The following is an 11,439-nucleotide window of genomic DNA, read 5'->3' as shown; positions in this document are numbered from 1 at the left end:
AATAGTATATTTACTCCAGACTAAGGATAATAATGAACCTTTATTTGATTATTTTCTGTTTATAGTTGAACCAATTAAAGATATCTTAACCAATTAGGACAAAGAAGAAGGTGGTGCATGTTGGTAAATGTAAATCAGCTGTAGTTCCTTGTTGTTCCACCAGGTGGAGCCTCTTATATTTTGGTGAAATGGAAATCTTTAGTTTCTTTGCTGTGTTTACGTTTTGGAATTTAGCTAAAGACAAAGACTTATGTGACGCTTCATGAAGACCAGCCACAGCACAAAAGACACTAAATGTTTTACAAAACTACACAAAGAAACACAAAACTTCACTTGGACTACAGTTCATGTTAAAGCAGAGAGCATTACCTCCCACAATTTAAGACAAAAAACTGTAAAATAGCAGCAAAAAAAGTGCAAAATAGCAGCAAGCATAGGTTAAATCACCACACAAAGACCCAAAATGAGCATAAAAAGATGCAAAGTAACCACAATAGGATTCAAAATGATCAAATAAAGACAAAGATCACCACAAAGACACAAAATTGGTATAAGAAAATGCAAAGTCAGCACAAAATGATGTAAAACCACCACAAAAAAATGCAATAGCAGCAAAAATATGTTAAATCACCACACAAAGGTGCAAAATCAGCAGAGAAGGACGTAAAATGACCACAATAGGGTTCAAAATGATCAAATAAAGACAAAAATCACCACAAAGACACAAAATCGGCATAATTAAATGCAAAATTACAACAAAAAGAAGCAAAATCAACACAAAAAGATGCAAAACTACCACAGAAATTCAAAATCACCATAAAAAGCTGTAAAATAGCACAAAAATAGGTTAAATCACCTAATAAAGACCCAAAATGGGCTTAAAAAGATGCAAAATTACCACAATAGTATCCAAAATATCAAATAGAGACAATGATCATCGCAAAGACACAAAATCACCATCAACAAATGCTAAATTACAACAAAAACAAGCAAAATCAACATAAAAAGATACCAGACAGCAGCAAAAATATGTTAAATCACCATAAAAAAGCAAAGTTACAACAAAGAGAAGCAAAATTACCACAAATGTTCCAAAACCACCACAGAAATTCAAAATCACCATAAAAAGTAGCAGCAAAAACAGGTAAAATCACCACACAAAGACCCAAAATGAGCATTGTGGGAGTTTAGCAGCAATGGGCACCATGACAGAGACTTCTGAGGAGGTTAATGCCCTGCAATAAATAATGTGCAGTTTACTTTGTTCATGCTAATTGATAACTGACTGATAATGCTGCTCTAAATACAACTAAAACTGAAAGTATTTGGACATCTCTGACTCTTTCGTTCACTGAAGCACTTGGATCCTTCAGCAGCTACTTTTAAGCCACTCTATTTTATTTAAAGGACTTAAACTCCCACACAGTTTCCTCTGTAACGCTGTAAACTGGTTTCAATTAAAGCCGAGTCGTGGCTCTTTAATGTGGTTTCCGTTATTTTACATCCTGCAGCTCAGAGCCTGAAGAACAGACCAGCATGGAACCGTCCGAGTGCTTCGGTTTAATCAGGAGGAGGAACATTAAAAGCAACACACAGAGTTACTTAAGGAATTAGTCACCGCTTTGACAAAACCGCCTGGAAAACCATTAAACTGAGGGCGCTGTGAAGATCTGAGCTGAATAAAAGTACCGAGGAGGATAAAGAAACAAACAATGGAGATCATTTATCTTCCTCCATTACGATATGGAGCAGGACACGTCCTCTAGTCTCTGTCCAGATCTAGAAACACTCCAGCACTGATCTGCTTCATTTAAGGTTCCGCTCCAGTAGCTGGGCTGATTTCAGCGTCTGAACCGTTTCTATCCATCATATACGGAGATGCTGCTGCAGATCTGTATCATTTAAACCATCTGACAACATAAGAGCATCAGACCGACAGAAATAAACCTCCTCTCCATGTTAAATCTGTGGAACGCCTCTAATGAGGGTTTTATTTTACACCTGATGCGCTTTGTCATCCCCCAGGTTTCACACCGACACCCGCAGAATTGCATTCAGAATTATTCACAGAGATTAGTGTTGGAGGAGTTATAATGTAAAAGGAATGAGATTAGTGTTGGAGAAAGTCTCATGTAAAAGGAATGAGATTAGTGTTGGAGAAAGTCTCATGTAAAAGGAATGAGATTAGTGTTGGAGAAAGTCTCATGTAAAAGGAATGAGATTAGTACAGGATCTGATCAGACCCTCAAGTCATTAGTAATTAAAACGCTGCCGGAGTCTCACTTCCTCCACGAAAACGAAACTTTTTACGTCTTTATTCTTGGGTTGATACCAAATTTACCTGATGTGGTTGTGTAGTTGTGTATGTACCTGATGGGAGCCGTGTGGTTGTGTAGTTGTGTATCTACCTGATGGGAGCCATGTGATTGCGTAGTTGTGTATCTACCTGATGGGAGCCATGTGGTTGTGTAGTTGTTTAGTTGTGTATCTACCTGATGGGAGCCGTGTGATTGTGTAGTTGTGTATCTACCTGATGGGAGCCGTTTGATTGCGTAGTTGTGTATCTACCTGATGGGAGCCGTGTGGTTGTGTAGTTGTTTAGTTGTGTATCTACCTGATGGGAGCCGTGTGATTGCGTAGTTGTGTATCTACCTGATGGGAGCCGTGTGGTTGTGTAGTTGTTTAGTTGTGTATCTACCTGATGGGAGCCGTGTGGTTGTGTAGTTGTGTATGTACCTGATGGGAGCCGTGTGGTTGTGTAGTTGTGTATGTACCTGAAGGGAGCCGTGTGGTTGTGTAGTTGTGTATGTACCTGATGGGAGCCGTGTGATTGCGTAGTTGTGTATCTACCTGATGGGAGCTGTGTGATTGTGTAGTTGTGTATGTACCTGATGGGAGCTGTGTGATTGCGCAGTTGTGTATCTACCTGATGGGAGCCGTGTGATTGCATAGTTGTGTATCTACCTGATGGAAGCTGTTTGATTGCGCAGTTGTGTATCTACCTGATGGGAGCCGTTTGATTGCGTAGTTGTGTATCTACCTGATGGGAGCCGTGTGGTTGTGTAGTTGTTTAGTTGTGTATCTACCTGATGGGAGCCGTGTGATTGCATAGTTGTGTATCTACCTGATGGAAGCTGTTTGATTGCGCAGTTGTGTATCTACCTGATGGGAGCCGTTTGATTGCGTAGTTGTGTATCTACCTGATGGGAGCCGTGTGGTTGTGTAGTTGTTTAGTTGTGTATCTACCTGATGGGAGCCGTGTGATTGCGTAGTTGTGTATCTACCTGATGGGAGCCGTGTGGTTGTGTAGTTGTTTAGTTGTGTATCTACCTGATGGGAGCCGTGTGGTTGTGTAGTTGTGTATGTACCTGATGGGAGCCGTGTGGCTGTGTAGTTGTTTAGTTGTGTATCTACCTGATGGGAGCCGTGTGGTTGTGTAGTTGTGTATGTACCTGAAGGGAGCCGTGTGGTTGTGTAGTTGTGTATGTACCTGATGGGAGCCGTGTGATTGTGTAGTTGTGTATGTACCTGAAGGGAGCCGTGTGGTTGTGTAGTTGTGTATGTACCTGATGGGAGCTGTGTGATTGCGCAGTTGTGTATCTACCTGATGGGAGCCGTGTGATTGCGTAGTTGTGTATCTACCTGATGGAAGCCGTTTGATTGCGCAGTTGTATATCTACCTGATGGGAGCTGTTTGATTGCGCAGTTGTGTATCTACCTGATGGGAGCCGTGTGATTGCGTAGTTGTGTATCTACCTGATGGGAGCCGTTTGATTGCGCAGTTGTGTATCTACCTGATGGGAGCCGTGTGATTGCGTAGTTGTGTATCTACCTGATGGGAGCTGTTTGATTGCGCAGTTGTGCATCTACCTGATGGGAGCCGTGTGGTTGCGTTGCGTCCACCAGGACTTGGGCGGATTCAGGTAGCGACACCACAGCTCCCAGTCGAAGCCCTGAGCAGACAGCGGGTACTCCTCAATCTCAAACGTGTCGTACTTGATGTTGTCGAAGGACGGAGACACAACTCGAGTCCGGTCCTCCTTTATTCGCTGCAGAATCGGTTCCGCCCTGCAGGACGACAGAGAACCAACAGAACACGTTAAACCGAGTAAAACCCAACACAATAAGCGATGAGGTTGAAGAAGACAGTCATCTGTCATTAAAATGTCAGGTAGATTGCATCAGGTTGTAAAGTCCAGACTCAGGATGTTAAAGATGAACCGTGATTTGATTATTTTAAATGTATGCTTTAATTGTGACAAAGAAGAAGGTCACGCATGTCAGAAAATACGTTGCAGATCAGCTGTAGTACCTGGTTGGTCCATCAGGTTCTACCGTCCAGACTCTGGATGTTAAAGATGACCATCTTAAGACCTGAGCTTTGGTTGGGCTGCATTTTAGATTTCTTCCAATTATTTGGGAAAAGGAGTAACCACTAAATAATAATAATAATAATAATAATAATAATAATAATATTCGGACAATATCTAGTGTCTGATTATTATGTTTTATTATGTTTTATTATGGTGGTTGATGGTTTGTTGTTGGTGGTTGTTTGTTGTTGGTGGTTGGTTGGTTGTTGATTGGTTGTTGGCTGTTGGTTGGTGGTTGTTGTTGGTTGGTTGGTTGTTGTTGTTGGTTGGTTGTTGTTTGGTTGTTGGTTGTTGTTGTTGGTTGGTTGTTGGTTGTTGATTGTTGGTCGGTTGTTGACTGTTGGTTGTTAGTGGTTGGTTGTTGTTGGTTGGTTGGTTGGTTGTTGTTGGTTGGCTGTTGGTGGTGGTTGGCTGTTGTTGGTGGTTGGTGGTTGGTTGTTGGTGGTGATTGGTTGGCTGTTGGTTACTGTTGGTGGTGGTTGGCTGTTGGTGGTTGGTTGTTGGTGGTGATTGGTTGGCTGTTGGTGGTTGGTTGTTGGTGGTGATTGGTTGTTGGTGGTTGGTTGGCTGTTGACTGTTGGTTGCTATTGGTTGGTTGTTGTTGGTTGGTTGTTTTTGGTTGGCTGTTGGTGGTGGTTGGCTGTTGGTGGTTGGCTGTTGGTGGTGATTGGTTGTTGTTGGTTGGTTGGTTGTTGTTGGTTGGCTGTTGTTGGTGGTTGGCTTTTGGTGGTGATTGGTTGTTGGTTGCTATTGGTTGGTTGTTGTTGGTTGGTTGTTATTGATTGGTTGTTGTTGGTTGGTTGGTTGTTGTTGGTTGGCTGTTGGTGGTGGTTGGCTGTTGTTGGTGGTTGGTTGTTGGTGGTGATTGGTTGGTGGTTGGTTGGCTGTTGGTGGCTGGCTGCTGGTGGTGATTGGTTATTGTTGGTTGGCTGTTGTTGGTTGGCTGTTGGTGGTGGTTTGCTGTCGTTGGTGGTTGGTTGTTGGTAGTGATTGGTTGGTGGTTGGTTGGCTGTTGGTGGCTGCTGGTGGTGGTTGGCTGTTGGTGGTCATTGTGTTGTGTTGGTTGGTTGGTTGGTTGGTTGGTTTTTGTTGGTGGCTGTTGGTGGTGGTTGGCTGTTGGTGGTTGGTTGTTGGTCGTGATTGGCTGGCTCTTGGTGGTTGGTTGTTGGTGGTGATTGGTTGTTGGTGGTTGGTTGGCTGTTGACTGTTGGTTGCTATTGGTTGGTTGTTGTTGGTTGGTTGTTTTTGGTTGGCTGTTGGTGGTGGTTGGCTGTCGTTGGTGGTTGGTTGTTGGTAGTGATTGGTTGGTGGTTGGTTGGCTGTTGGTGGCTGTTGGTGGTGGTTGGCTGTTGGTGGTTTGCTGTTGGTGGTGATTGGTTGTTGTTGGTTGGTTGGTTGTTGTTGGTTGGCTGTTGTTGGTGGTTGGCTTTTGGTGGTGATTGGTTGTTGGTTGCTATTGGTTGGTTGTTGTTGGTTGGTTGTTATTGATTGGTTGTTGTTGGTTAGTTGGTTGTTGTTGGTTGGCTGTTGGTGGTGGTTGGTTGTTGGTGGTTGGTTGTTGGTGGTGATTGGTTGGTGGTTGGTTGGCTGTTGGTGGCTGGCTGTTGGTGGTGATTGGTTGTTGGTGGTTGGTTGGGTGTTGTTGGTTGGCTGTTGTTGGTGGTTGGTTGTTGGTGGTGATTGGTTGTTGGTGGTTGGTTGGCTGTTGGTGGCTGTTGGAGGCTGTTGGTGGCTGTTGGTGGCTGTTGGTGGCTGTTGGTGGTGGTTTGTTGTTGGTGGTGATTGGTTGTTGGTGGTTGGTTGGCTGTTGGTGGTGGTTGGCTGTTGGTGGTGATTGGTTGTTGGTGGTTGGTTGGCTGTTGGTTGTTGTTGGCTGTTGGTGGTGGTTGGTTCTTGATGTTTGGTTGTTGTTGGTTGTTGGTTGGCTGTTGGTTGTTGTGATAGAGAAGAAGGTCGTGCATGTCAGTGAATTTATTGCAGATAAGATGTAGTACCTGGTTGTTCCACCAGGTGGAGCACCTTATTGTTGAATCAGATAAAAACTGAAGTTTGTTTGCTGTATTTGAAGGATCTGAGTTTAGCTAGTGACAGGTCACCATGACAAAGCCTTGTCAGCAGGTTTAAAAGATGTTATCTTTAATAAAAACTTCTTTTTAACAGCAAAATTACACCAAATATCAGAGCCTTGTGTGAATATCAATTTTCCAACTGTCCTTGAACTACTCAGCTGTGAGGCGATGTTTAGTCATAAACTAGACCAAATCTAAGCTAAAAAAAATCCCACTGACTGATGTAATTCCTTTAACTGCCGCAGGAGTCTTTGTCATGGTGGCCTGTCGCTAGCTAAACTCAGATCAAACACAGAAAACTGTAGTTCTCAATCTTATCAAACAACAAGAGGCTCCACCTGGTGGAACAACCAGGTACTACAGCTGATCTACTATACATTTCTGACATGCATGACCTTCTTCTTTGTCTTTATCAGTTAATGGATTTTTAATCGGTTAAACTATTATAATGGAAAATAATCAGTTAATGGTTAGTCATTAACATCCTGAGTCTGGACTGTACAGCCTGGTGGAATAAACCGGTACTGCAGCTGATCTACATTACATTTCTGACATGCATGACTTTCTTCTTCAGTTAATATATTCTTAATTAGTTTCACTTTAATAATAATCAATTATTTGCCATTGCAATTATTGGAAATAAAAATGTATTTAATTCGAAATATTTTTTTATCTGTGATTTAGTCTTTTCTGTTAAATTACAGATAATATTTAATAAAATCAAAATAAAAAATGTACCAACTCACAATTTGACAGCAAAAAAGTGAAAACTGTAATTAATGTTGACATGAAAAATCTCCTTTATTATAGTAATTTGTTCTTTCATAGCATTTGACCTTAAAATGAAACTCTTTTACTGCATTTAAATCCACTGAAAACATTAGTTTCTAAATAACTGCTGTTATTTTTACCTTTTTTACATTTTTACAGTCACACTATTCCTGTTTTTCACCTATTTTTCTTTCTATGGGATCTTTGCCGCCAGATTTTCACTGTTTTATTGCAGATTTTGTTTTTTTTACAGTGTAGTTCTGTCAGATTATTGACCATTTATGTGTTTATTATAGCATGTATTTATTTAATTTTCATTACAGCCTGAATCAGACAGTATTCTTTGTGAAGCTGCAGATCTCTCTTCTGATGCTGTATTTAGTATTGTGAGAGGCTGCGTTAATCTGAAGCTAAATCAGATGTAAAACACGCTGCAGTAGCTTCATATCAGCTTGTTGTGGTTGATTCTCCAACAGCAGCAAAACTCACTAGACTTGTGGGAAATAAAACGCTGCTTTTTATTTTCCACTTCTGAGCACATTAATATTTTGTATAGAACATGCATCTGTAGGAGGAAAAGCAGCCTGGGTTTTACTTCAAGGGAGGGGAAATCAATGATATCACACATCGCTGCTAGAAATCAAACCGAGACTAAATAATTCTCTTACATTTGTCATGAATATCGTCACTCTGTGTACGTTGGCAACGCTTCCACCATAAAATCTTTATCAGCCTGAGATACGACGGCAGCTGGTCGTCGGTCCAGAAAGAACCAAAAAGTCCAAATTACAAACATGAGAACAAGGAAAACGTGTTTAATACAAGAAATAAAACATTACAGAAGGTCCTCCACTTATGTTGGAGTTTCGTTCCTACAGATCGATTTAAGTCTATTAGTCGGAACTCCGGCGAAAATGGAAACAAAGTCATTTCGTGCATCACGATATCGATCAGTTCTTCATAAAAGTCATGAATAACAACGACTTTCATGCATGTAGGAATCATTTTACTAGAAGATAACAGAACATGTTGACCTGTTTCTACATCTTGATCTAATAATGTCCCTTTGAAGGGCTAAAAGTTAGTGAATGTAGCACAATCCAAGGTGGCGTACAGTCGGAGAATGGAAACAAAGCCGTCTGATAGCGCCACATGACGACGTATTCATCTGCTCCACTCATCAACTAGTTCCATGTAACCAGTTCTGATGTAACGACGAAATGCCGTACGTTAAACCAAGAACTTCCTGTATCTGGATAAAAAGAAGGTGGAAAAATGATGTGGATATCCAGGAGTGGACCTTCAAATGAAGTTGCAGATCACAACCCAATATTGTGTAAAATAGACAATACTTTGTCTCAAAATTTGTCAAAACTTTAAAAAGTCCAGACTGACTCAAAATTTGACAAAAATTAAAAGAAGAGACGTTTAAAATTATTTGAACTTTGTCAAAACTGACTCAAAAATTCGTCCGAAATGAAAACAAAACGTTTCCAAAATGACTTCAAATTTGTCCAAAATGATGTAATTTTTTTCTAAACTGAAAATTTGACAAAAATAATAATAAAAAACTAATATGTTTTGAATTTTGTCCAGTCTGACTAAGAAATTCCTCAAAATGGCAACATTAGTCAAAAATCAAAAACATTATAAAGTGTATGGCAAAAAATGGCATCAGGGTTCAGATAAGGGTCTAGAATAACGCTGAATTTGTCCAAAATTGAAACCAAAAGCATCCAAAATGACTTGAATTTATCTGTTATTGATTAATAAGGCTGCTGATCATTGATTAAGAAAATGAAATTTACATCTGACGTCTGGATTGAGACATTTTCACTAAAATCTTTTATTTTTCTTCAGATTTTAGGACCATTCATGGTATAAAACTCAAAGTAAATCTACTCAAAGTATTAACAACTTTTCAAAGTAAACTAGATAAAAAGACCAGAACCTTTAAATTTTAATTAGGATTCATTTCTGGACTTTCTTTCTGAGCAAACATCTGGGATTAAACTGAACCTCTGAGGCTGAAACCCGCAACAATAAAAGCATTGAGGGAATTCTGAGGAAACAAAGACGCTGAAGGTCAGACGAGGAAAATCTCCTCACACGACCTGAAAACAGAAAAGCGTTTGATTTTCTTCTCTAATGAAAGAAAGGATCTCATGTCTGCTCAAAGAAAGCAACGAGAAAACTCAGACGACTGAAGATGATCTTATTGATCTGCAGGAAACCAGGAGATGAATGGATTTACGTGATCAGACTCCAGGGACCAAACGTTGAAGGCTGTCGTTTAAATGCAAAGTACCTCCAAGAGTCCAGAAGGACAGAAAAACACAAAGAAACCTCACAATCATTCAGAGGAACAAGACAAGAATGTAAGTGAACAGAAGATAAGAAGATCAGAGATAGAAGATAAGAACGTCTGAGACTGAACATTCGAGATAGAATAAGAACATCAGAGATCAACGATAAGAAGATCAGAGATAGAACATGACTGATAGAAGATCATCAGAGATGGAAGATATGAACATCAGATAGAAGATGAGAACATTTTTATTTTACAGTCACACATTATAAAAATGAAATAATATTTGCAAAAATGCTGATTTTTGATGTGAACATTGTGTGATTTTACTGGATCTTATTTGAAAATGGGAAAAACTAATTAATTTAAACTAATTTGAATCATTTTTCATTCAACTAAATGCAAACATTTGACAAATAACGATGTTTCTGCTCATTTTAATAACATAAAAACTGTGTAATTTGAAAATATGTACATTATTTACACGTGTAAGTCTGTTTATTGTTGTTGTTTTTTTTCCTGCTCTGATTTTTCTGGTTTTATCTGCGGTTGAACAAACAGCTGAACATGTGAACCAGCTCCTACGTTCCTCCACGTCCTCATCATGTGATTCTGTTATTCTGATGAGACGACGCTTCATTATTGTGGAAACAGCCAGAAAATCCCTCAACATAAAGACATCCCATAATTACTGCTGTTTGACTGGAAACGGGGAGATAATTGCAGCGCGGCGGAGACAATTATGGAGATGGAGCTGTCGCCGCTTTGTGGTTAATTATACGGTAATTTCTCAATTTAAATGAAGAGAAATGTTGATTCTGTGAGATGAGTTCAGAGCAAAGAGGAACGAAAAGAAAACAGAGGAGGAGGGAATGAAACCCAACAAATCTGAACAAACTCCCCCCCGAACCTCCTCAGAACCACATGATTCTTCATCTACAGTAACTTTAGGATATTTAACGAAGTCTGAAAGACACAAACTGTTCACTAAAAGATGCAAAATGACCACAAAGAGACACAAAACAACCACAATGAGACAGAAAACTACTAAAAAGTAACATAAAATAACCACAGGGAGACAAAAAATGACAGCAAACAAAGATAAAATGACCATAAAGACAAACAAAATGGCCACAATGTGATGCAAATCAACTATAAAGACACGCAAAGAGACAAACAAAACCCAAAAAATATACACAAAACAACCACAAAGGTACACAGAACAACCACAGACACACAAAATGAGCAAGTAAAGACACAAAACCAACACAAAATGATGCAAATCAACCATAAAGAAATGCAAAGAGACATAAAATGACCACAAAGACACACAAAATAACCACAGACACACAAAATGACCAAGAAAATACACAAAACTACCACAAAGTGATGCAAATCAACAATTAAAAAACGCAAAGAGACATAAAATGACCAAAATACACACAAAACCACCAAAATGTGATACAAACAACCACAAAGACAAAAAATTACCAGTAAGAGACAGAAAACTACCAAAAATGGACACAAAACAGCCAAAGAGAGACAAAATGACCACAAAGTGATATAAAACCACCAGAGACAAAGATGAGCCGAAGAGACAGAAAACTATAACGCTAACCTGTAAGCTAAATAAGTACGAACGAGCTAAATTGAAACACCACCAGAACAGCTAGCAGTCAGCTAAAATTATATATATATATATATATATATATATATATATATATATATATATATATTTAAATATATATATATATATATATATATATATATAATGTTAAAAATCTGTTTCTGATGTATTGTTCTGTTAAAAAGACTAATTTTTAATTATTTAGCTAAATTAGTAAAGTACACTGGAAATTGTCACACTAGCTAGCAGAAGCTAGAAAACTAGCTTGTTAGCAATCAAGCCAAAACTAAA

The 11,439-nt window shown here is 39.3% G+C and overlaps 1 protein-coding gene across 5 annotated transcripts in view; it reads right to left on the bottom strand.

The window, feature by feature from the left end:
- Positions 1 to 11,439, bottom strand: part of LOC111568446 (polypeptide N-acetylgalactosaminyltransferase 18-like) — a 130,698-nt gene that overhangs the window by 63,558 nt on the left and 55,701 nt on the right. For all 5 annotated transcript variants that reach the window (XM_055009448.1, XM_055009449.1, XM_055009445.1 and 2 more), the window contains exon 5: positions 3,871 to 4,068. In XM_055009448.1, the coding sequence (XP_054865423.1) occupies positions 3,871 to 4,068 (198 nt within the window). The remainder of the gene's footprint in view (positions 1 to 3,870; positions 4,069 to 11,439) is intronic.

Source organism: Amphiprion ocellaris, chromosome 3, assembly GCF_022539595.1.
Source record: "Amphiprion ocellaris isolate individual 3 ecotype Okinawa chromosome 3, ASM2253959v1, whole genome shotgun sequence".
NCBI lineage: Eukaryota > Metazoa > Chordata > Actinopteri > Pomacentridae > Amphiprion > Amphiprion ocellaris.
Note: the sequence above shows the minus strand (reverse complement) of the source record. Positions and strands in the feature narration are given on the sequence as shown.